Genomic DNA, 27871 nt, shown 5'->3' on the forward strand with positions numbered 1-27871 from the left:
TGACTGTCGCCAAGCTGTTTGGAAAGCATCTTCCTCTATCGTCCTCAAGATGAAATCTTTCATTTACCAAATTGGATTCAGTCAAAAGGGACCGGTCTGACTTTCACAGAAACAGTATTTAGTTGTGCAAAGGAACATGTGCGAGCCAAACCGTCACACTATGTGTCTAACATCATGTGTCTAACATCATGTGTCTAACCGAAGCATTTATCAAGAGGCATGAAATAACCTTTTTCGTCTAAATGGTTCCATAAAGAACCTTTAACATCACAAAAGGTTCTTTGTGGCGAAAAAAGGTTCTTGAGATTATTAAAAGATAAGAAAGGGATGGTTCCTTAAAGAACCTTTTACTGAAAGGTACTGTGGCATCGCTGCAAAGAACCTATTATGCACACTTATTTTTTAAGGAGTTTTTGATATTTTACCTTCAAATTAAGCTTTATTTTTCTTACCTGTAGCACACATGTTCGGTACAAGGGTTGTGGACTTTGACTATGATGAAGACGTGCTGAAAGTGAGACCGTATGTTTTGGGGTGTGAAGGGAAGAGCTCCTGGTTCTTGGAAAATGATGGTGACAATGTCATTCCCAATGTGCCTCTTCCTCAGTAGCTGGATAAGGGTAGAGATAAAAGTCATTAAAATACATAACCAACCAGAAAAGGGTTTAACAACGATAACATTTTTATGTTTTTATTTTAAGCGTTTCGTTTTCTTTTAGGGCAATGGTGTTTATTCATTTTTTGTTGCCCAAATAAAACATTAGACAATTAAAGTGAGCACCAGTGATGTGAATAAATGTAATGGTATAGCTGTAGATCTCTGTATATCGTTTATGTTCTTATCGAAAGAGCCAATTTAGAATCTCCAAGAATCATCCAAGATTATCTCTATCGGTCCTGTATACCCTGGAAAGGAAAATACAAATCTCCCAAATCAAACAAACAGGCTCCTTCACTTCCAATTCTGTAAAAACAGCTTTCCTTAAAAATCAAACATCTCAATTTCTTTATCCGTCTGAGCTCTGTCTAGGCAAAGGGATTTCAGGAAGCCATCGATGGAAAGCTTTTACAATGGTAAATTAATCTGCCACAGACTCTATTAGGATTGTTCCGCCTATTGAAAAGTACAGCGCAGAAAGGAAATAAATCTTTCACATTTGCTTCACCAAATAAATTAAAACAGTCATTAAGATCTTAAACGCTTAAAAAACTACTCATTTCCTATTAATTATCTCTGATATGTCTAACTAATTACTTAAGACACAGAATCTGTTCCTCGTCTGGGTAACTGGAACGGGAGAGTTTTTTATAGGATGGGGCAAATCTGGCAGTTGCCATGACGATGTGCTCAAGTGTTTACAATTAGCAGCATGCAGGACCGATGGTCTGGGTTTTGTGGGGTCTGTAAAGATGCACAGATCAAGACCGGGAACTTGAACAGAGAGCTAATGGTAGCTGAAAGAGATTATAGTGATGGTGAAGAGGACCAACTACCTGATCACACGGGTCTGAATCTCATTTGCACAGGTGCATGATGAGGTGTGTATAATCCAGCAATAATAGAAGTCTATCTTGGACTGTATTTTATGTGTGTTTTTAAAGGGAATGTGCAGTGGTGTTTCATGCATTCTGACTTCTTTACTATGTAATATAAAGAGTTGGATGTATCACGTAGTATTTCTGTGCTTGATACACTCCCCAGTGGTGGATAAAACGCAAGATTTGCAGATATTTTGAAACTGATAGATAGCGCGGTCCCAGCGATAAAAGATGCCATACATGATCCGTATTAGGTAAGTGAAACTGAGTCATATGTCTATGTTATATTGGCAATGGGTGCGCATGTGCTTTAGTTGCGCCCCTTCATGCCTCCCGATGTGTCATGTTTTCGGGAATAATCATTCAGCTTTGTCTGTCTTTTATAAATGTGATCACACTAAAGAGTCTACGGATATTTGAATCTGCATAGCTCATGTTAATCTTGTGTATTTACAGAATAGTAGAAAATACTGTAGAAAATAAATGCAGAAACTGCCTGAGTTATGGCCACTTTAATAACAAAATTATTATGGGAGCCAACCACAAGTCTAATTTAAACTCTTACAGGAACAGTTCTGCCATAAAAGTCTATATTGGCATTTATATATTTATAAAATGAAATATTATGGTACTGACTGAAGTACAGGGCAAGAAAACATGCTTTTGAGATCATATTTACATTTTATCCTTCTCCCTGCAAAAAAAGGAAACTCACTTGTTGTCTGTTGTTGGGTGTATGGGGCAGCATTGTAGAGACATGAAACATCAGCTCAAAGTCTTTATAGGTGGTGTAGAGAGAGTGTGTGCCAGTGGAGTCCGCTGTACAGAAGATGGGATTATAATCACACACATAATAACTCACACAAACACTAAATTAGTTTCCTGTGTGGCTTAACGTGTACTCATTTGCAAATGGCTCATCTGTGGAGAGATTATAGAAATTGTGCATGGCCTATATATCCAAACTGACCAAGAACAATTGAGGTATTAGCAGAACCCATTTTAAAAATGAACCTCATCTCGCCAAGCAGTGAAAGAGGATCATACAGACATTACACTTCATGTGAAACATTAAGAAAGAGGCACTTACTTTTGTTGTCCAGCTGTGCCCTGAACTTTGTAAAGCCCTTCAGACGGACCTTCTGACCCAGCAGTTCGAGAAACTCGTCCAGTGCGGGACTACCACTCTCATTGTTGTACATCTCTTCCTCTGTGCTCTGGCCTGCCTGGCAGTACAAGATGCCCACCTTGTGCTGGTAGTTTAGCTACAAATTACAAAGAGAATATCAGTTTCTATTATCCAATTTTCAAAAAAAGTAAGTTATTATATCTCTGTGAATTGTAAAACCTTAAATTATAATGGCCGCTAACATTATTTGGCTACTAATGTCATAGATGTCTCCTAATGTCAATTATGTCAATTTTCCATTATATTATTATTCATGACTACAGACAGGCATATATATACAATTTTGTGCATGCATTTATTTCTTTGCATCCCTCTGAAATAAGTGCACAGTTGGTTCAACACTATTGCAAATGATACATTTGTACCTTTTGTGTCTTGGTCCTGTGATTTATATCTCAAAACAGACTAGCTGTGCATTATAAAAGTAATTTATTACATAACAGATTGTATTTTTATCGATGCAGCCCCCCGAAAAAATAATAATTTAACAACCTTTCCATGACCCTATATGCGTTTACAGAAAAAAGTACTCCACTTAACATCACATGACACGACTTCATCAAAAAGCCCTCTTGAAGCACATGGTCACAGTACTGTAATATACATCGCCTACCATAAGTGGCCATCTAGTCCTGTTAAGTGCTATCAATCTGCGCAAAAGCCTGACACATAAAAAGACCATAATGACATGTAGACTGGCCTCAGATTTCCCTTCTGCATTATGTATGAGACACACATATCAACCAAAGAAAGAGAAAAGAGCAACTGAAGCAGACGCTGGGGTTTGGCATACATTATGACTGGAGAGGCCATCATACCCTGTGTCATTTATTTTGACAAACAATAAAAGCCTAAGTACAGTAAGCTACATCAACATTCACAACATTTAATGCTAAACGTGGGGACAAGTTTGGACGGTTACAGAGACACAGGACTCTTTATAAAGTCTATGGTAATTTCTCCAAATCCCAGCCCATACCAATTTTTAAAAAATGGTAAAAGCAATTTTAGTGCTTTTCTGACAATTGCTTTGGCTTTTGTGCCATGAAAATGCCACCAACACTCTCTAGAGAGAAAAGACATTTTAAAAGTAGTGGGGGAATATGGGGGGGGGGGGGTTGGCGCATATGGTGGCGAGATGAAGAAACAGCCAAAGATGGATGAAAGAAAGCATAAAAGCAGCAATGATTTTCTTTTATTTTCACTGTAAGTATTGCTGGTCACAGTTGGCAGCGTCTCAGACAGGTCAAGTGGCCATTATTTTTGGCTAGGTGGTTGTCATGGCGATGCCGGGGGGAGACAATGACTCGCCTTTTAAGCTCTCTCTTTTAATGTCCTTTAAAATGTACTAATTTACCGTGACTGATTTACAAAAACCCTAAATACGATTTATAATCACCAACATTCCAACATTTTTTTTAAATCTAACCTCTCTCAATGCACACATTGTTCTGCAGGGCTACTCTGGAGAACTTCCCCCTCCGGCTGTCGTGTGCCTGCCATATCGATCAAGCCCTTTACTGCCTCTCAAATTCTGTTCAATCAATTTAGACAAAACTGCTCATCTCATGGTTTTACTAGCGCCTGGGTTGTGCTCGTCCAAGTCCATCAATAAGTAATGAGATCTTTCTCTTTTAAAGAGGTTCCTTCGGTAAAACACCATCTCATTCTGATGCACCAGCAATCTGAACCTTTAAACCGTAATGTTGTGAGACCATCAGCACCGGATCAGCGCCACTTTAGAAGCTCAATCTCGCTGAATGAACAATATCTTTTAAAGATGTCACACCATCAGCAGATATTTAAAAACATCCGTTTCTGTTTTTATCAGTACATATTAAAAGTCCTAGCGAATGGGACGTATAAAAGATATAATTGAGGGTTTCTTAAACCCCCACCTGATTATGTCTTAGTAATTACAAGCTCTTGCAGACATGTACGGTTTATAACATTGTTCACCGCATGCTACGAATCTTCCTCAAGAATGAATGTTTCTTCCTTTATGTACCGGTTGCACAATCATTCGAATAATTAATAAAACCACAGAAATTACCCCGACCATTCAAGATATTCATTTTCCCCCGACCATTTTAGTTATTCATTTGTACATGATAAGGGCCTTTAAAACATTAAAAGGGATTGTGAAGGGCACAAACAGCAATTTCTCAGATTCAATATTTTAAACGCAGGCATAACTAAATTTATATAAATATATATATATAAAACTCACCCCCTGCTGATCCAGTTTCAGCAACTGTTCTGGGACTTTGGGTGAGCTGGTGGCCAGTCTGAGGCATTGAATGTTCAGCTCAGGAACAACATACTCCAGCACCTCTTTCAGAGGGAGACTGCGGGACATCCCGTGCTTTGCCGTGGAGGGGACGGCGTCCTCCAGGATCGACCCTCTTAAGGTGGTGAGCTGAAAAGGGTGAGGAAGGTTAGTGAAGACTGAAAGATGGACGGTGTGAAGGGAATGCAACTTGTAACAAAGTGGTAGTGTGTTTTGATAGTTCGCTGAACTTCAATGTAACCACTAAACATCAGGGTCCAAAATTTATACTGTCCTTGTGTAAAAAAGGAGCTCTTCGGTTTTAATAAGATACCAATATGCAAAAAAGGAAATGTCAGTAAACAATCCCACATTTTTAAAGCAAAATACAGTTTATGGAATACTAAGAACTATTTATGAAAGACAAATGTTCTCAATTCACCTACCACTGGCAAAAAGGAAATTCTGTACCTTTCACATGCCCAAATCCTTTCGCTGAACATATGGATAAATCATTCCAGTAGTCTCAAAAATGCCAAGGCGCTTTTTCCAAATCCAGCTTCAGATCATGCCAACCTTCAGAATGAATAATTGAGCTCAACTAACTGCAGCGGATGCTGAAGTAACGCTTTGGCTTTTAGCAAGAGAGCTATTGTACGCCCAACCGCGACTTCAGCAAACCATACTGCCAAGGTCAGGAAAATCCCTGGCAAACTGCATCTGAAAGATCTCTTGCCATTTTGAAAGCCATACCGGTCAGCACTGCTGTAATGCCGTCAATGGTAAGACCCGTGTAGTACAGTAACTTAATTTACGTCACCACCAGACATGGAAAACTCAAGAGCACCATGGGCGTCATGCATCTTTAGGTGGTTTTCGGAACAATCAATGCCATTATTAAGTCAGATCTATTTGGTATTCATAGGAGATCATGGAAATGCTTTGGGAAATGCACTTAAGGGGAGGTGGAAATCAATTATAAATTAATGAGAAGTCATTCCATTTTCTGATAAAAGCATGCGAAAAGTTACTCTCGGTTTATTTAACATTTGAATGCATTTATGAAAAAACTAATTGAGATTTAATGCACTTATATAAAAAGGAGACAGAATATGCGAATGGAAAGATATTCTGATAAAAAACTGGTTTGGTAAAAGGCCTTGAACAGACAGATATACAATCTCCATATTTAAATTTGTGATTTTACATCTATAATGTGTTTTCATTAATGTCTAAACCTACAGAAATCTGTTAACTTCTGTGTTTTAACAGATGCCATCCTACCTCGCTGGTCCTGAAAATGACTCTATAATCATACTGTGGTCCATCCTTCCCATCCTCCAGTCTCTCTCTCCGGATGCTAACTGCCACCGGGCCCAAGTTCTCATCAAGACCAAAGTAGTTCTGGTGCTCTAAAAGAAAAATGTATATAGTGAGAAGAGATTAAAACCTTATTTAAATCTCCTTTAAAATGAAATATAATGTAATTTTGTCAGGAGTTGAATAAAAAAAAAAAATGGAGTCCTACCTTTACTGAAGAAGAACTTGTGGTAGTAGTATGCGCCCATGTCAATGTGTTCAATGATGTAGCGTTTCAAGCAATCTCGTGGAACAGCGTAGTTCTCACGAGATGCGTAATTTTCTCTATGCAATTCCAAAACAGAAACCCCTGCGTTCGTGCAGTGAGAACTCAAAGTAGACTCAATGGAATAAGTTTCACCTGCGTTGCAAGAAACGTTGTTGGATTTAGCAGAGCCCAATTTCCTCTCTCCCTCACTGCCAATCTCGTTACGAAAATACGGGCAGCTGAGAACCAAACCGTTGCCCTTCCCATCTCCTTCATCAGGATCACTGCCTGTTTTTTGTCCAAGTTCCTCACAAGTGTCCAAAGGGGACTCGCAAAGAGGCAAAGGGTCAGAACTGTCCACCGACCCACCGGCCTGGTGCTGGGATGCCGCGGAAGCTCCCGTGGTTATATTCTTCCGGCGTGCGAGATTGGCGCGGTTAGTAACAGCCTCGCTGATGTTAAAGAGCACGCTCTGCACGTCATAATGGGCAAAACATCTCTGGAAACTCAACTGACGTCCATGTCTGCTACAATCGTCGTGTTCTCCTAACTGCCGCTGCTCACTCTTCATGGTCTTCAACCTGCGGAAGATAGAGGTCTCGCTCTTCTCTGTCTTTTGCCGCTGAAGGAAAGACTTCTCCCTTTCCCGACTATAAAAGACAGAACTGTCCACGTAGTCGGTGTAGTTTGGAATGCAGACAATGTCCCCCCTCGCGATCTGCGCTGCGGTCTGGAGACTGGGGGAAATAGCGGTCTCGAACCGGCGGAAGTCTGGAAAGCTTTGTGGCGGTGGTGCGCTCGGTTGCTCAGAGTGTTCTTTCAGATTGATAAATAACCCTTCGCTGGGCAAGCCCTGGTGATTGATGGAGGATGTGCTGCCGTACTCGCGGTGTAGAGAGGCACCTGTGTTGGGGTTGATCGCCATCTGATCCATGTCCTCCGCCCCTACATCACTAATAGTGACATCACTGTTGCTCCTTTTCTGAAGAGGATGGTGCACTTTACCAGATGATTGGCCTATAACTTCTCCAATTCCATATTTTGCTTCTAAAAAGCTGGTCTTTGGAGGAGAACCCGGGCTTGGTTTGACAACATCCTCTGCCGGCTGGCTTGGCATTCCATTCTGAAAGGTTGTCATTAGGCTATCGTATCTGGGAGGTGGATTGTGGTTGCCATCTTTCTTCTGCGGCCAGTCAGACACTCTTGCCCGGATGCCCATCTTGGGCACTGCTGGTGTTCCTTGTGTGTTTGTGCTGGGAGGTCCCATATTCCCATTTAAAGCTTGAAGCTTTTTGGCAAATAAATCATCAGTCTGCATCTCTAAGCTTCTACGGCCTCATCAGCTATATCTCTAAAGTTAGGGATGTTCATATCTAACGATAATTCATCCTGACCAGAAATTTCAACTCCAGCATGTTACAGAACAGCTAAGGGGCTTGACGGTAAAGGAAGAAGGATGTGAATAATGACTGACCCACGTCAGGGTGTTAAGACCTATGGGTCTGTAATCCATAGGAGGAGAATAGATCTCTTTATCTCAGCTTCACTGTCAAGGACAACTGCTCACTCCACGGGAGGGCAAGCAGGGGATACGGTCATTTAACATGTAGGCTTAACAAAGCCAGGTGGGATCCCTCTGATGCTCTGGAAAGAAACGAGAAAGGGAGAGAGATCATTAGAGAATCCATTTGGGAAGGAGAGATAGCAATGTGACCTTGAGAGAATGCAAAGCACTCAAAATCCTCAACTGAACAAAGCATCAGCAAAAAGGCCAATTAATTTAATAAGGCTTTTGAACGTCTGTCCAGAAAGGACATTTCTATTTCCACGCAAACGTGGGTCATTTTGAGATTTTCTATAAAACTTTTCTGACCTTTGTGCACAATCTAATTGGAGACAAATAACTCAATGAAAAATGCATTAGTAATCTCATATCTAAGCAATACTTCCTCTGACAAACAGCAGAACAGATTCAGATCAGTTCATATTTAATCTAGTCATTTCGAGAAATGACAATTTATAAAGAAAATATCTTGTTTTGTTTCATTGGGACATAATTTGCATATATTTTTACTTTCACACAAATAGCAGATTATGCTGGCTAATTTATCACTGCTGTCCTTCCAAAACATTGTAACTCCATATTTCGTGATATATATATTTTATTTGTCACTTAGTTTTGCAATTATCTAACCCCAATGGTATTAAAAGTGCTTTTCAACTTTGACAACCGGTATTTTATCATTTAAGAAACTACGGTGATTTTCCATTTCCTGAAAAAAAGTTACTTTCAGACATCTGAGGTTTAAGAAAGAACAGCGACAATATTAAATTTGTTATTAAACGAAGCATTTCCATTTCATTTTTGTTGAATGTTCTCCCCTGATGTACAAAAAATAAAACTCTTTACAACCAATTGACTAAACTCAATGAACCTACGGACCCGTCCATTCAGTAAAACAGCTTTCCAATAACTAAAACCATCATCCAAAAATAAAATAGTAGAGAGAGTTTAAAATTACAGTACTGTCAGCCCCTGCCACGCTACATTCAGCTGTGAACCTTGCCAACCTAAAAATAATCTTTTGAAAGGCAAGCTGATTAAACCGCCGTTTATTAATAATATGTTTTGGAGGCGGTGTCGGTCTGTTAAATAGACGCTGACCCCAATACCTCACCAACCTTAACCCTCCCTTTAAAACAAACACCCTTCATCTGTCAACTTCACCAGCTCTGCGACGCATAAAAATGTGGATCTTTATCAGTTTACAGAGGCATGGAAATTCACTGGACCTACAGCTGTAATATAAGCAGAAGTCAAAAAAACCAAAACACACAATTCCAAAAACTTTTACAAATCTCATGTAATCCATTATTAAATTGTAAAACTGGCTTCGCCTTTGAATCAACTTTCCACTTGATTTTTCAGACACAAATTTACAAACATCATCGATCGCTGTGAAATTAATTTCTGAGTGCTGTACCAGAGGACAGAGAGCACCTTATTCTCAGAAGTACTATGGCTTTTTAAACTGTAGGTTTAATAAAAAATTTACCAAAAAGTTGCACAATAAACAGCTTTCCTGTAACACCGATGAACAGAGTGACTGTGAAACTAAACTTAGAATCGGCTCTCAAAATACGTATGAATACTCTGTGCATATATGACAAGCTGATTCATTATTAAAGAACGCTGTTAAATAGTAAATGAAGGAGGAGAAACAACAGGTAAGACGGCTCTCTTTCACATATCACAAGGGCAAGGCTATATATCACTGCAAATGAACCTCACTACACACAAAATGTTTCAGACACATCTGGGTCACACTTCACCCAAAAATTAAATGCAGAATGCATTAAAAAATATATATATTTTAGGAACATTTAGATTTTGAAATCTGCACTTTTCAATTTTCATGACATTTAAGCACATGACATCTCCACCCCATTTCTCATAAACATGGAAATTACATATTGTAAAATTACAGTTGTAAGAATTTAGGTCTGTAAATAGTTTTTTCTTAATCATTCACACACTATCAAATAACTTATACTGTATGAATTATTTAAATCCTGCACATCGGTTTTTAAAGATTCATAGACCTCAGATGAAAGCCTGTTAATCCTCCAAAACAAACAACATCAGTGCGATCCCTATGATAAAACAAATATTTGTTCTAGAACCTGTGTGCTTAAAAATGATAAAAATAAGAAATGAAAATATGAATATGCACACTCTCTACAGCGAGGACACTGATCATAACAAATCAGCCATATCCTAACCTTCAAAAAAAAAAAAGAAGGCAAATAAGAACCCACGGTTTCCAGTCGCTGCGGGAAGCACATCTAGAACTAGAAAGGGCTTGAGAGGACAACAAATTGCACATCTAAAAGCCTCCCTCCCACAATCCCCCGCTGGGCTTCAGAGCTAGGCAAATGGCCAATCCTGTCCCCTTTGTCACCCCCTGTCCAGCTGCAGTTCCTGTACAGGTCATTGATTACCATTATGATGAGCCAGTCCCCTGCTTTTCAGATGCCCGCTCACATGCGCCGTGCCGTCCGAACAACAAAACCCATCATGGCTATCATCGCCCACCGCAAAGACACACTGACCCAATCTATTTAGACAGCTGGATCTATAAACGGGACTGTGACCACCCCGGCCTGTCTATCATTTTCAAAAGCTACACAAGTTAAGAGGAGTCCTAGTCTGCCTGATGTCTGATACGGTAGAAGTAGATATGACAGAATATCTGAACTGAAGATTTTCGTTTCTTTTTCAGAAAAGTTCCACCTCCTGACAGGCATGTCACACATTGAGCTTTTGATTCGTGACATGCTTTTGAAAGTCCTCATTATTTAAAGCACAATAAGGAGCTTATACAGCAACTCATTTTTGATGATAGGGAAACAAATCCACAACATTTTGATTGTCTCCCCTGGAGACAAATGATGTTAGTAGATTTTTAGCCCCTTACCAGATGATTGACAGCAACAGCAGTCTTCCAAAAGCAATTGTAGTGCAAGGACTTTGCAATGTGGTGCGAAACAGATCAAAACAATGCTGGAATGCAGGTCAACACACTAACTGAGGAAGAGCAATGTACTCGCCCTGCCAACACACATAGTGGAGTCCAAAATCTGGGAGTGAAAACCTAATTTAAACCGGACAGAAAGTGACAGTTTTGGAACATTTCAGAAATTAGAATAAACTAAATATGATAAACTTTTATTAACACACATTCATAATATGTATGACTCTTTCTTCTGTGAAACACAAAAGAAGATATTTTGAGAAACGTCTCAATACAATGAAACAAGTTTTGTCAATACAATGGATGTCACTGGGGACGAATGGGGTTGGTATCCAATGTTCTTCAAAATATCTTCTGTTGTGTTCTGCAGTAGAAAGGAAGTCATACAGGTTTGGAATGACATAAACGTGAGTAAATTATAAAAGATATTTCATTTTTGGGTGACCTATCCTATTAATGCAACTAAAATACTTTATGACGTACATTAAATATAAAACTAGAGAGACGCAAAGATTTTTGCTCCCCCAGAACAAAATATTGCAAACAATTAAATTTCTGCCCATATTGGCAATGCTTGGCCTTAAACTCCAAAGTCAAAATCAAAGTTACACCTAATGACATTTCCTTCCTGTCCTGTCCAATTACAACCTTTGGCTCCTGGGTTTGACTGCAGGATTGGGTTTGACTGTGTTTGACAGGATTGAGTCAAACCCTTTGGGAGATTCAGTAAAGCAACTGGGTGAGCAGGCACATGTCCAAACCGAACAGAACTTGAACGTTTTGACATCACCGCCAGTGAACACCCTAAATGGGCAACACCCCGTAAGATGCCACCAAAGTCTCCCAGGCTAGTTCTGCTCCAGCGCGGAGCTCACCTACATTCCTCCTTTCAGGGACGCCGCTGGTAGATCTTGTGTTCTCATTTGCCTTTCCTTGTTAGGTGTCTATTTGGCGCTGACGCATTCCAGTGCTGGAGGCACATAACAAGAACTAGCAGCCAGGGAGCTCTAATGCCTTACATGCCAGGAACACTTCTGGATTTATTCCAAGCGTGCAGGAAACCCGCAAGACTGTTTCACACGGATGTTAAGCGCCTGAAAATCTGACAGACATAACAGACAGACAGGCATAAGAAAACGTTTGATTTCTACATAGACTTTTTGTAACGGTTAAGAATATGAAGCAGTTGTTTTGGTATATTAAGACATACATAAATTTAGAAGCATCGACCAAATGCATAGATGCAACCTGGTAAATGTCAGTCTAAATCCTTAGAAATACTTAAAAGAAAAATAGAAAATTCTTCAATTACTCATCCTCATGACTCTCTTACTTCTGTAAAACACAAAAGATATTTCAAACACTTTTGTAAAGCTAACAACATTGGCCCTCATTGACTTCCACTGAATGGAGTCAAAAGCATTTCACAGAGACATTTCTCAAATTATCTTCTTTTGTGTCCCATAGAAGACTCATATACAGGTTTTGAACAACATGAGGGTGACTTTATGATAACAAAAATGTTATTTTTGGGTGAACTAAAACTTACATTTTTATTTAACACGGCATCTTAAAAATGTGGTACAAGTGTCAAGATCTCGGGCGACTGTATAAATTTCACAAAGACTATCAAAACTCAGTCTACACAGAAAGCCAACTCCACTGCAACCTACATCAGCGAGAACATAAGGGTGGGAAAGAAAGGAAGAGGAACAGACCCATTGAGTGATTGAGGAAAAACAATTAACAATCAAAACAGAGGCCTGAAATCTACACAGACAAGTTGAAAGACTGACCCCAGGGGGGCCCGGGGTCTCTGAGGGAAATACAGTTAAACTGACCTTTACCATTTGGGTTAATATAACTTCCAGGTGTTTACCAAACAAACAGCAGTGAGCAAACGGAGAACCCGTGAGAAAAAGCTGTGGTTTAGGAAAACGTCAAAACACAATAACTCACATTTCCTTAATTTACATTAGGAAACTGCCCAGATGTGACTTCCTAAGTATTTTGTAAAGCGAAATGACCTCGAGATGGCGGGTTGAACGCAGGAATGCATTCTTCTGAGCCAGAATATGTGAAGCTTTCATCATTTTCATAGATCGGACTTCAACAAAAAGAAAGCTGCATAATTTCACACACAAAAAAAACTGCAACAAGTAAAAGTGTGATGAGTGTGTGTTTGTGTGTGTGAAAACGCTTTCAGCTCGTTTTCATGAGTTTAGACTCGCTTTTGGCTTTTGCCTGACCTGGATAACAGATATCAGCTGCTAAAATGAGACACCCAGGGACAGACAGACAGTCAGCATCTGCTGCTCTGGCTTTCCAACACGCCTGTCTGCCGATGGAGTTCATGGCCTCCAGCCCAATGAGAGATAAAGTCCTGTTAATGACACATACTGTGAACATGATATTTCATGCATTAACAGTCAAGGTAATTGATAACAATTGGAATCTCCATTGTTTGGAAAGCTTTTCGCTCATCCCCTTCTGGGAGTGCAGGAACGAAAAAGACAGGCGTGGATTATTACCATTGCGTTATTTTTGCAAAACAGCCAACATAAGGGCCATTGCGTTATTTTTGCAAAACAGGCAAAATAAGGGCCGCCCACCTTCTCCAAAGCCCATTCCCCTCACACCATTCAATCCTGAAACAAGCTTTTCATTCTTAGCATTGCTGCTAGCAGGAATTAGCATAAACTTGTAGTTACTCTAAAGTTCGAGTCAACTGTCAAGGAGAACCTTGCTGGGTAGAGGATGCTTCTATCCTAAAACACACACACTTTTACAAGCACCCCAACTATTTTGGCTAATGAGCTGTTTTAAGGGTAAGTTATCCCAATTTCAACCCATTTAATGTCTTCCATATGACGCATCAACCACAAATGGCACCAATCTTGCGTAATGGAAGCTTATACGGGGGCACCTTAAACACGGCTGTGAGGTAAATTAACCCCCAACCTTTCGCTCCTTTAACACCGAAAGTCTTGGCCCCGACCCAAATAGACCTCACTTGAACAATGCTCATGAGCTAGCAGCTAAGCAAGTGGAGTCGAGAGTTTATGTAAGCCTTTTGTTCGGACACAAATCCTCCTTTTCACGCACATCAATGAGGCTTTAAGAACGAAATAAAGGGCGAGTTGGTATAGTGCCTCGTTTAATTAAAACTTGAATAATAAAGAAAACGCGTGTTCGTTTCAGCATACAGCTGCAGGGTGAATGGCAACGTGCGGAAAGTTTGACAATCCCTTCGCTTGATATGAGTTGCAATTTCTGCAGTTCAGGTTTGTGCAGCTGACGACACTAAAAACATATTCGTAGGTGTAAATAAACACGCGGAGACTCGTTGTTTCACACAAAACGTGGAGCGCACGGCATGTTTAGACAGAAATCGATGGCATAACTCTTTATGCATCTCAGCTTCTTTAAGGTCATTGGAAGCAAACAGATCGAGGCTCTTTCACAAACCTGACTAGATCTAGACCCTCACACTGCCTCCTTGTTTTTCTTATTCGGTTTCTTTCTTCTGTGCCTTTGAACAGCAGAAGCTTTGTGGAATGAGGCCTTCGGCATTGTCCCCCGAGCCGAACTAATTTCTTCTCTCGCTCAGGCGGCAACCTTCATTCACCAGGAGATTCTGGCTACACGCTGGACTTGAAAGAAAGACTGAATGGCCCTGTGAGAAAACTGGAGCAGCAGGTAGCTTTGGGTGTTCGAGAATTCTGCCCGTCTGAATTGAGGCTGGTCATTCTAGACAGCATGTGGTCCACACCGCAGAGCTCCACTCGAGAGTGGGAGAGCTTTTTGAGTTTAACAAGCACCATCTGGCATTCCGAGCTCCTCACAGCAGCCCAACATACACACACCCCGACACCCTGCTGCACTATCCACTCAAATACCTTCAGCACACACACTCATACACAACACATTCGGACAAAATGATCTGAACTCCCCAGACATGACCGTTTCCTATCACACCCTGAGTTTAACAATATGCCTTTAATTTAGGAAACAAATTTGACATTAAACATTACATGGCAACCCAACGGTTTTAAATATAAAACCAAAAACTTATCCTTAACCATTATGTATCTTATCCACGTAAAAATGTTAAAAAAATATATGTTTTTCCTTTCTAAACGTATGCCTTTTTTTACTGATTTAATGCACAAATATATTGCATGTAGCATAGTTTTTTGACCAGCAGAACAGACTGGTGACCCATTTTTGGGTCACAACCCAGCGCTCGAGAACCTCTGGCCTAGAACATACTGAAAACAAACACACATCCATAAATTGAACAGCAATAACACCCGTTAAAAAAACCTCTAGGACAAGTATTCCAGTTTAAGACAATAACACAGCAACCATCCTCGGTATTAAAGAGCTCTCTATCTAACCTCAAAACCTCCCCGAATGCAACCAAGCTCCTTAAAAATATAAAAACAAAAACAAGCGACCCTCATCAAACAAATACACACGCTTTCTTGTATCCTTTCATGGATACCGATGCCAGGACCGTTCAGCTTAGCCGGTAGGTTTGGAGCGGTTGATTTCCACCACATCCTCACCGCTGATGAACAGCTGTAAATACGTCAGTCTTTGTGAAAAGTCCTCAGGCCTTGGTGTAACAAACCGGCGTTAAGAACCTTGCCAAATGTGCATTGACAACACCTGGAAACCACACCCAAAAATGTACCTGCGTTGTCTCTCGCACATACGAAAACTGACGTTTGCTTAACTAGAGTTGATCAATACATTCTCAAAGCGGGCCCTTTATCCGTGATATGGACAACAAACGTTGGTTACTCATTAAAAGATCACAGAACAGTTAAGATAAAGAGAAATCCAAAGCGGTGCAAAAAAACTTGATATAAAGCCGCTGAACAATTAAAAGAAAGAAACCTCATTTCCTCAACCCCCAACATCTCTCTAGACCCCTTCAACCCCCAGAACAAAAGCCCCTAACGACTGGTGCCACTGCCGTATATTAGCATTTCTATGGAAAGAGCAGTACCATGAAACTCCAGTGATCGAACCAACAGATGAAGCCGTCCCTCACCCCCTTTTTCTTGAACCCTACCCACCCCCAAACCAATTCAGTCCACCTGCATTGATACGGAGACCCTCCAAGAAGCACAGAGAGCCCAGCTAAAGCATTTCTATGTGCTTCTCTTTTCATTCACCTTCACGTTTCAGTTGTGGGGGTTATGGCGGGGCCGAGAAAGGAAAGTTTTGAGGATGACGGATAAAAAGGACAAAGGTGGAATAATCCTGTGTAGGAGCCATATGCTGTGGCGCTGTAAACTCAGATGTCCTGTGGAGGAGAGGGCGACTAAAGGACAACGGCAGTCAGACGAGCCCTGACAATCATGAAAGACGACAGAACACAGACACACGCACAAATAAACAATCAGTCAAACACAGCAACACTGACTCAACCAATAGTGTGGATTTAGGGACAGGACTGTTTCCTTGGCTGGCCAATGGGGAAGTGTGTGCATACTGCATACTTTACGTTTATACATTTGGCAGATGCTTTTATCCGAAACGATTTGCAAACGTGCATTTAAAGTATACATTTTTAATCAGAATGCATGTTCCCTGGCAATCAAACCGACAACAATACTAGCACAATTCAATGCCAATGGTCTTTAAAATATTGACCATAGAGACATGTTATAAATATAAATTGAGTATAACAATATATACTTACATCTTATGACTGTAATTACTCCTCTGGCAAACAAGTTTGCACTGTATTCCTGTTTACGAGAAACGTGCTATACAGAGTTCGATCGATTGACACACACACAAATTGCAGTGTCAGCTCCATAAACTCTCTGACTCACACATACACACGCGGAAAAACATCTCAAACTTCCTGTCAGTATGAGCTGTGCGTCATTAAAATTGCAGACGGTAAACAGACAGTAATGATGGGAAAGCATCTCTGGGGCATTTGGACTGAAACCCAGCCCTTGAGCACACGGCGCTGGATGATAATGCAGTCTGACGAACCACTATAAAAAACTAAATCCCATGATGGCTCGCTTCACTCTGCCAACAGCTGTGCCAAGTGTCCATCGTCCAACCCATTTGGAGCCTTCAAGGTTAGTGAAAACAAAGTGTAATGCAGTTGTACACTGACGAGGAGACAAGATACCATTTTTTTAACAGTTGTCAAATGAGAAGATGCTGAGTATGCAAAAAAATAAACGTACCACAAGAACTGTCAGCCTTTGAATGGTCTTGAATGTTTTTGACTTTAAATACTCATCTTGGAATAATAATCCTTAAATTCAGATGGTTTAATGCGTTTAAATCAATAGACTGACTCAACAAACAATCTGCGTTTAACAACATCAGACAGACATCTATGCATCTGCACTGAATATCTCTGAAATTTCTGTAGAAATAAGAACAATTCTATTAAATTATTAGAAAAGACTTTCTAAAATAAAGATTTTTTTTAATTCTATGTCAACTAAATCAATGGCACATTGAAAGCTGTTTCTATCGACTGTGGTGGTCTTGAGGTCTCCAGGGGGGTTACGGCTTGTTAGAGTCCGTCTCTCTCTCTCTCTCTCTCTCTCTCTCCGACTGCACTGTTCCATCATATCTTTCTTCCTCTCCTTAACTCACCCGTCTTTATTCCCCCTGGAGCCTGAATAAAGCACTCATGGATCACTGCGACCGCCTGTGTGCATGTACCATCGCAAAGTTTTCAACAGGCAAGCCCACAGCAAGTTAGACTTAAGTGAATTGGAGCCACTGTCTGTGTGTATGTGCACTTCACCAAAACTTACACTGTCGACCGTCTTCTAATATGGTTGGACAAGGTGCGCTCCAACATTGTTGATATATTTTCGTTAAGCTACCACACTACAATGTAAGTTATTCAATATTACTGGTCTTATTACTTGTGTGATATTGTTTAAAGGGATAGTTCGAATGACTCTATCTTCAGCAGAACACAAAAAAATATATTTTGAAGAAAGCTAAACAAACAACATTGAACCCTACTGACTTCCACTGTTTGAACACAAAGACATTGACGCCACTCAGACATTTCTCACAATGTCTTTTTTTTGTGCTCTGCAGAAGAACGAGTCCTATACAGGTTTCAATCATATAAGGATGAACAAATTATTATTTTGGGGTGAATAATCCCTTTAAATCTCTGGCGATAACGAATCTGCGGTTTCAACCAGCTGGAGTCGATAATGAAGTGTTTAAGTTACAGTTTTTCCCCATTCCACTCTTCGCAAGGTTATAGGTCGGTACGAGTCGAGGCTTGGAAGTGCCAGTGTGTTTTGTGTGAAAACTCACCACACAGCTGTTGGGATACTGTGGCCATGCGCCAGTTAGATGCCAAACACGATTGCCGTGTTATTAGCAGTTTTCTGAAATGTGCACTTGTTTGTTGTTGTTAGTTAGGGGTTTGGGGCTGTTTTACCCTGTTACCTAGCAACCTCGGATTTCATGCATCTTTGATTGACAGCACATTTCCTCTCGTTTGAGTCACGGTGGTGGAGAGCGGGTTTGGCACATGTCAAATAAAAAAAAAGATAAAAGAAAAGAGAAGAGAAGAAAGATGATGGCCGTAGGTTGAAAGAGACAATATTTTGATGGACTTCTTCCTATTATTACTTTCTCTGGTTCTGTTTTTCTCAGATATCACTTTAGATAGAAGTACACAAACATATGGCCACAGCATGTGTACTGAACTCTCATTTAGCATTAAAACATCATTCACAATCACAACCAATATATTATTTCTGTAAAGTGACATTTAATGATGCAAACCGAATATTGAATGTTGGGAGGGACGTGATTTTATCTAACTGCGATATTTGACTTGACCCACTCTTGACCCTCAGGTGAAGTGTCTATACAAACATTGGGACTTTTTCTCTCTCTAGGGTGTGTTTGTATGTGTTTTCATTCACTGTGATATATTAACTCGGTTGATAAGAGCCCAAAGGCATCACCGATCTGCAGCAGACAGGCAAAAATGTATTTCTCCCAATAAAAAACAGTTTTGTGTTTGCATCTTTGTTTAATGGGTAAACTATATCCACATACGTGTGTAAATGTCACTGGTAATATGGTACAGTGTGGGAAGGTCATATCGTTCTGTCGTACACACACAATGAGAAAAAGAAGCGTTACCAACAGCCAACAGTCTCATAAAAGCCCAGTGATGGAGCACTGGAGAAACATGCTTTGATGTAAATTTTATTCTCATTCCTTCTCTTGCTTTAATGGGCCTTGTGTCTCGCAGGAAAAACTGTCAGGTTTATAAGGAAGCGCTGCTTAAATTTAACTTGGAACTGTAGCATTATGTATAACATATTTATTTCTTAGCTGGGCAAGAAATACAGTTTTAATACCGTCCGACTATATACTGACTACAAAGCAAATATTTGCAAAAAGGAAGTGAACATTTCTGTATCATTTCTGTTAGCTTAACCCTTGTCTAGCACAGTTTGGACAAACAGTCTGTCCCGCCCAAACGCTACCATACGTTGAACCACTCAAACAAAACAAAGTTTTGAAAGTGAGTCACATTGTTTACACGTTTCACCTCATTTCCTTATATTAACATAAATAAACAATGAACTCCACCTTTAAAGGAAGAAACTGTCAATTTTTTCAACATAATGTTTCTGTGCCACCATGGACACGCTGTATGTTTTCTCAGGCACTCATTTAAACATGTCCCTCAGTGTTTATAAACTAAAGGGACACGCGTTTACAGTAAATACAGATTTATTGTCTGAGGTAATCTGCAGATACAGTACACAGACGTTGGGGTGAAATAAACCCGGAATATTCCTTTAGCAGACCACCCTTCCCCCTGAACACACACACATGGAGAGAGACAAGCAACAGCTGTTCCTGAGGTAGAGGTGAGAATTCCTAACAAAAGACCGGCCCCTCTGCCCCGGGACTCCAGGTCACGTTACTGGATCACTAGAACACTTGTGCCGTCCCGACTGACGTGGGTCTGTCCGTCACTTACGGCACCCCTCGGCTCCTCCGCCCACCTCAGTTTACGCTGTTGAAGTATGGTTTACCCTATCAGCTAGGCCAGACCCTTAAAACCTCTGATGCTTCGTTCTCTTCCCGTTGTTCCACAAAACGAAGACATAAAAGTCCTGACTGTTTTGGCTCCTTGCTGTGCGCAGGTGTTGGGTGCTGGTTTCCACTCGGTTCCCTCCTGCTGTGGGACGAGCGCTCATAGAGAAACGGAGGGCTACGGAAACAGCTGGTTCCCATTCAAAATCACATCTTCGGTCAGACTCAAACACATTCCCTCTTTATTCTGCACTATTGGCGAAGAAATGTGTTCAGGACAAAATAGAAAGACAGACTAAGAAAACCAAAAGGCTGATGTTCTCACTTGTTTGAGCAATTTCTAGCCAAAAAGAGCTCTCTTTTAAGAGAAATAACATTTCAGTTTCTTTGAGCTATTTGTTTTTGTAAAATCAGCATCATGCAAACACAATCCTATCGGGGACTCCCTTATATTCTTTAAAAATACACTTCTACACTTCACAGAATAAAAAAGGGCTGGCTTGTTCGGAACAACATGAGGTTGATGTTATTTTTCATGTTTGGGAGAACTGTTCCTTTAAAGGAGTAGTTCACCTTCAAAATGAAAATTCTGTCATCATTTACTCACCCTCTTGTCAATTCAAACTTGTATGAGTTTCTTTCTTCCACAGAACACAAAAAAATATATTTTAAAGAATGTTTGCATTCCACTGGTTACAGTACAAGTGAATGAGGGGCTGTGCCGTTCTGTTACCACCATTTACATTTACATTTACGCATTTGGCTTTTATCCAAAGCAACTTACATTGCAGTTACCTACACATTTATACTTAGGTATGTGCTATCCCCTGGGATCGAACCCACAACCTTGCTCTTACCACTGAGCTACAGGAAAGCATTTTTCAAAATAACACTGAATCTTCTTTTGTGTTCAGCAGATGGATGAAAGTCTTAAAGGTTTGAAATGCCAAGAGGGTTAGTAAATGATGACAGAATTTTAATTTTAGAGGGTGAACAACCTTTAAAGCAACACTATAGAACATTTCCTCACGGTTACCCCATGAGGTTGATAAGCAGAATTATAAAATACGTTGCTGCATAAGCTTATAACCGTGGGCAGCACAATACACGTGAATGTTTCCTAAGCTGGTGGAACCTGCCAATGCTGAAACGTAGTTTGGAAACCATGTGGTACTCTTCAGCAGGCAGGGGATGGGCGGGGCTTTGTGTATCGACTCAGCACTTACATAGTGTGATTATAGCCGCTGTGAGGCTGCTCAGGTATCTGCGGGAGTAGAATTCGTCCAGTTAAGAGTTATTCTTCCACTGAAAAAACTTTAGAGACATTATCTTGAGGTTGAAAAACTACAAAGTGTTGCTTTAAGAGCAAGAGTACAAACAGAGACAAAATGGGACAGAGAGAGAAAAAAGAAAAGATGAAGACAAAGTATTCCCTGGGCTCTATAATTCGCAACACAAAGCACACACAGACTCTCAAAAATAAAACTGTCCTCTATCGAGGAACCCAGCTGTGCTTGCCTTTCTCCCTCTCTCTCTCTCTCTCTCTCTCTGTTCGTTCCCTTCATTTCTGACTCCTGGTGCTCTTTGGCATTCAGGGAGTAAAGACTGCGTGAATAAGGTCTTTCCCACCGCATGGGAACAAAACCTTTAGGCTCGTGAGTGACGCCTCTGAAGACTGCTGACCTCTGACTACTGAAATCCACTGAGACTGAAATCCGCTAACAATCGCATGTGCCTGAACCCACTGTGCAGATGAAAGGTAGAGTGAGGGAAAGAGAAGAAGGACCTAAAATATACACAATCTTCATTTAGGCAGTTATAATTCTGGCTAAACGAAACTAATGCACATATAAACAGATGGAATTGACAAAATATCAGATTTAAGCATTCAGATTTACAGTGTTAATACATACAAGACAGGGCTGTTGCTATCGATGACATACAAGTGTTGACAAACCTGCTACAAAACCAGCATAGATGCCTCGAGCTGGCACATGCATAAAAAATTAAAAGGCAAGTTATTGCATGTGTGTATTCATACATTCTTGTAAGTGCTGATGTCAACAGAATTCTGAAAAAAAGACTCTTCAGTAAGAGTGTATGTCTGCAAAGGTATGGTGAAATAAATGTTTTATCTGTATCAAGAAATGTGTTTGCTCTTCAAACAAATCAAAAGCAATCTTTTATCAATCCCCATTATTTACATCAGTCATTGATGCAAAGTTATATTACAATGTTTAATGCAAAATGTAGAAATCAGTGATTTTATTTATAGAACACAAGGACGATTTATATTATTTTCAATTAAAGGTCCAGTGTACCGCACTCCACACTTAATGTTCTTGTTCCAAACAAAAAAAATGTAAAAATAACTTTAAAAAACTTGCGATTTTGACTAAATACTAATTTTGCTTGTTAAGATTATAATTACTTTCTTTAAGTAATTTTAATTGAAAAAATAATTAAGTAAATCTAAATTTTCTTATGTTAAAACCATTTAAATTGGCCAAATTAAGTATACTTATTTATTTTGTGTTGAGACTATATAAATCATTTTTGTAGATATAACTACCTTGGCAGTTGGTCTTTAGTTCCCAGCAACCTTTGTATCTGACTGCATTAGGAGATTCATCTTCAAGATTAACTGTCATTTTAAGTGTTTTTCAGTAAAAAGAAAGACTTGTTCGCGTTTTTTGTCGATTTATCTTTGAGATTTAGGAGCGTTTTGGTATTATATTTAAGTTAGGTTTTTTTTTAAGTTGTTACCGCTGTTCAGAAGAGCCACTGTTCAGGGAGGCACGATATTAGTCATGAAGTGTAACACCCGCAGAAACAACACCGGCAACACCTCCCGCTCCAGTGCCTTGCCATATACTTTCCCGTCACTTTCACCGGCCTTTATTTATGGACTTCATTACCCAGAACCCCTTGCACTCACTCATTACTGATGCACCTTATCGTGAACACCCTTTATAGCCAGCACTCAGTCGTTCACCACAGTCAGATCTAGTCGTTTCATGTTTCATGTCAACAGTATGTAGATAGAAATAGCTTATTATTGAAGGTAATAAAAAGCTACACGTTTCATATTGTAAGGTCTTTATACACCTCTGTATATTATATTGCATTTCTGTCAATACATCCTCCCAAAAATTTCACACAGTACCTTTAAATATAGGCAGAAATAAACCAATACATAACCATAAACAGTCAGAATACATTTTTTCTCACTTTTTTACAATGTTGAACTTACTTACAGTTTTTTTGTAAATACAGTTTTATTATTATTATCACATAGGGAGACTTATTAAAGATAAATGTATAAAGTCAGACTAAGGGGAAGCTGTCTAAGAATGTATGTGTGTGTACGTGTTTGTGTCTTCGCGTCTATAGGCTCCAGTGAGCTGAGGCTGCACTCTACTAGCTGAGTCAGGGAAAGGCATTAGACCGAAGTAAACACACACATTTACACACACAAAAACAACACACAAACTGGAATGACACAGAACATAACAATACATCTGTGCCCTGCAGCAAAACGTCTAACCATGTCATTAATCCAACAATTACCCTATCCTCCTATCGAGTTCCTGAAACAATACACGCGTCTCTCATAGATCGCTAAAATGCTCATTAACTACATAAAACAGGCAGAACAGGCTGAACGGCAGCGTCTGATTGGCTGCAAGCTCCACAGCTCATTAGAGCAGAAAAGCTGCACATACGAGCGCAATATAGCCGTGTCTAACCCGTCTCTGTTCGAAACTTCGTCTCACGACATGATCTGCTACAATAAATCCAATTAACCTTGAACCGAACAGGTCACCTACCAGCTAATCGATTCCAATGCGAAGACAGGACACACGCACACTCTAACACACACTTTCTCACACATGCGCATGCTGTTGCGTGACACGTCTGGCTCGTAAAAATCTCATCATGCCTGTGACGAAAGATTTTTATAGCGATAATTATTTTATTGAAACAGTTGACTGATTTTATGGAAGTCAACAAGGCCATGAAAAAGTCAAATGTTGAACATGCAAAAGGTCAAAACTTGCCCTTTTATGCTGATGTGAGATCACAAATGTGCTCTGTTATTTAAAACAACGACAGGTGTTAGGAATCTGATCCAGGAGCAGCATGGAGCTATAAAAAAACAACCGGGGGTACCTGACGCCATTATTTGTCTATGTAGTAGGAGTGCAGGGATTTACTGATGTGAATCTCTGATGCCAGCAACAGAGAAAACGCCTTAAATTCAACTAATGTAATCTCACAATTCTAGTAAAAAATAGCTGATAACATGACCAGATCTGGACTTGTCATGCCATAAAAATTAAGCCCAAGCCAACAATTTCTCCAAATCAGAATGCATGTATAAATACACAGTGTAAATCTAAGGATTCGTTTTGCAGATTATAAAAATGAGACTTTTATTTGTCAGACAGGGGTAAGCAAAGCAAATCAGCACTTTATCCACATCTGTCACAGTTTGTACATCTTAAACCGCTCCGCTAGAACCATCCGCAACCAAAACTACTAATCTGGCGAGTTTTGAAGCCATTTAAACGCCTTATTGCCCGAAATCGGATCTAGTAAGACTTTGATCTCTCGCAACACTTTAACAAACACTGTGCTGTAATGTTTAACATGACGAGAGCTGACTGAAGACTCTGAAGACTGCACCTGCGTCTCAAGGCAACACGTGTTTTTCCTCGTCTATTTTAATTGCCGACAGCCATTTCCTGCCACTATAATCACACCCGTAATTTCCTGCACAAATGTCTCTAATTTCCCAGGTCATAGGGACTTCCAGAAAATGATAAAGCCTGCGGTATACAAAGGAGTAGAAGGCTGGATGAGAGATAAAAAAGCCTAAAATGGTCTAAATGGATCCACGGTGTCACCAGTCTGAATTCCCCTAAACTTCCAATTGAGACACCACTCTCGCTACAGTGAGGAGGAGGAATGCTATGAAGGATGTTAATCCTCTCCTCTCATCTGGCCTGCAGCTCGAAAGCACAGCAGGTCAACTATCTAAACCCCCACTAAAAACTACACACTGTGCTTTATGGACTCCACCCATCAGCAACCACAGGTCTCCCAATTCTGAAGCATCAGTGCCTGAACTGTAATCCCTTTGTCATTTTATTCATCTCTAAACAGTGATACAGAATAATTCAAACATTTGGGGAATAATCAGGTGGTGTCCTTTGATATACCGTACACAGCATGGCAAATAAACAAAATAAATAAGTAAATAAATACATATATTTCACTTTGCAGGCTGTAAACACTGCTCCAGAAGCACTTCCAGTTTTATTTATTTATTATTAGTATTTTTTATCTTTAATACAGTAAATAATTACATCTAATAGATATTTGTTACACATTTTAAATTGGTTATAAATAATCTGCTTGTTTTTTATTGTTTAAACGTTTGTAGTGTTAAAGACCTAAAACATAAAAAAAATCTGGAGCAGTGTTGTTTACATCATCCGAGGAGGTCTATAAATATGTATAAAAGAACAATAAAAGGGGTAAGAGATGCAACACCAGTCCCCTGTTACTCTGATGGCATATTGCTTTCATAAAACAGTGACAACAACAATATAATACTAATTAATTTTCATAAAATAATTCAAATGTATAACTACAGAAATTTACAATACAATTATCTTGTTTATTACTTACACCAGCAGTTCTCAAACTGGTCTATAAGATGAAAAAAAGAAAAGTATTTATATTGACCAAAAGTCAGCAACATTTACAATGAATTAGCTAATTAATCAACTCGACTATGAATAAACTGATTGTTAAACATTCACTGTATGATAAAGTGTTTGTGTTGTCTCACATTAATAATGTAACTCGGATACGCATTGGTGCATCTGATCCATCCAACTTACATAGCAAACTTTCCACTTAGATTCATAAGCAGAAAATAGGAGTTACCTACAATGACAAAGAATAAACAAGAACAATTTGTTTGCAGGTTATAAAATTACACATTTGAATGCGGAATCAGAATGATCCATTCATTTTAAAATACGAATCTGCACTAAAAATGCCAGCCGGACTAAAAAATCCTCAAAGGTTAAACCTTTGTACCACCCAAACAAACAAGAAGGACTAAAAGATGACATTGCTGACACGGTTCTTTTTGATGGACACATATGCAACAGTCACATTCCAAACCAATACAGACAGGTCCGTCAATGGGGCAAGATCAATAAGACGGAACAATAGTAAACCCTGGGGGAAGGGGGCACCTTGACCTCATGAATAAACCTGTCTATCCATCCCAAATAAAGCAGCCAATGAGAGGTCAGAAGAGGTCCTGCATGTGCCTCACCTTAGAAATGGTCTTCACCACCACACCCAGGGGGGAAAGATAATCGAAAGTAACTTAAATAGGTAAAGTGTGTAATTTCTGTCATCTGCATTACCAGCCAGAATGGAAGAAATTCTAGAATATACTTTTGTAACAGGAAAACGTTTACCTACTAAGAGCTTACCTGTAACTGTCTCTTAAACAAAGGGAACAGACTAGAACGAGTTGACTTATTACCTCACAAAACAAAACGGTTATGATTTATTAAAGCACTTTTAGGTTTTGCTGGGCAGGCGAAAAAATGAGTACGCTGCAACAAACAACAGCTGTTCCTGCTGCAAATAGCCCTGCTGATTATGACCAACATATGTAAATTACTTCTAGAAGTGTCATCCCGAATCTCTACGGTATACATTTACAACCCTCATATGAGATGAAGCAATAAAGCCGAGCAGACCGGAGCCATAACATAGGACTTCTGAATCAGACAGTAAAAGTGAACAACAGACTGGAGATCATCTGCAAAAACAAAGTCCCTAAATCTGCGTATTTAGGCACAATTAGAGCAAGGAGTCCTTGGGATTACAAGCGTTTAATCGTCCTTGCACATGCATGACTAACAAACGGGCCCCGCAAACAAACACGCTGTCATGGGAATAACATATCTATCCCTGGCACGGAGGAAATGTAGGGCAAAAATAATAAGCTTTACGCTAGGCTTGCGTTGTGGAGGTGGCGCTGTCTGGAGTACAATGCACTTAACCGTTGTGCAAATATGCCGAAAGAAGCAAACGGCTGATGAGCCACAACAGTGATGTGAAACAAAGGAGAAGCTTGGCTTGCGCCATCCTTTGCGTTGCATTAAAAGATCTGCGTCCGTCAAGAATAAAAAGAAGATTACGCATTACTTTGAAGGCAATCCAATTGTTTCCAATTGGACAGGCTTGCGAACACGGTGATTCATGGCTGTTGAAAGGTAAACACTGCAAAACAAAGACTTTACAGATACCAAGCCATGGCTCCCGAACTTTATCGCTTTCTTCACCCTGAGACACGCCTCCTTGACAATCGGCACAGGTACAACCCGGCCACTGTTTCTCTCAACTCTTGGCAGGAGCTGTTAAATTCATGCAAGGCCTGATTGTGCTCATAAGTCATTTTTTTATAAGTGCCTGTCAATCATCCGATTAGTCATTCCTTGTTTCTTTAGGTAAAAAGCAATGAAAGCACACAGCCAATTACATTCAGATGTGACATTCCTAAAATTTTCCCTCGAGGCTTCGCCGTCAATCCCCCAGCTTTATAAAATTAAAATAATATGTAATTGTGGAAGTGTTGCGCTGGTGTTAAT

General features: G+C 39.9%; 1 protein-coding gene across 1 annotated transcript in view; it reads right to left on the minus strand.

Moving 5' to 3' along the window:
- Positions 1–27871, minus strand: part of sipa1l2 (signal-induced proliferation-associated 1 like 2) — a 55106-nt gene that overhangs the window by 21707 nt on the left and 5528 nt on the right. The window contains exons 2-7 of the mRNA XM_056734409.1: positions 6526–8208; positions 6282–6409; positions 4959–5147; positions 2630–2804; positions 2255–2358; positions 453–610 (exon numbers count right to left, since the gene is read on the minus strand). Of these exons, the coding sequence (XP_056590387.1) occupies positions 453–610; positions 2255–2358; positions 2630–2804; positions 4959–5147; positions 6282–6409; positions 6526–7882 (2111 nt within the window). The 5' untranslated portion in view covers positions 7883–8208. The remainder of the gene's footprint in view (positions 1–452; positions 611–2254; positions 2359–2629; positions 2805–4958; positions 5148–6281; positions 6410–6525; positions 8209–27871) is intronic.

The sequence above is a fragment of the Triplophysa dalaica genome, chromosome 21, assembly GCF_015846415.1.
Source record: "Triplophysa dalaica isolate WHDGS20190420 chromosome 21, ASM1584641v1, whole genome shotgun sequence".
Classification (NCBI taxonomy): Eukaryota; Metazoa; Chordata; class Actinopteri; order Cypriniformes; family Nemacheilidae; genus Triplophysa; species Triplophysa dalaica.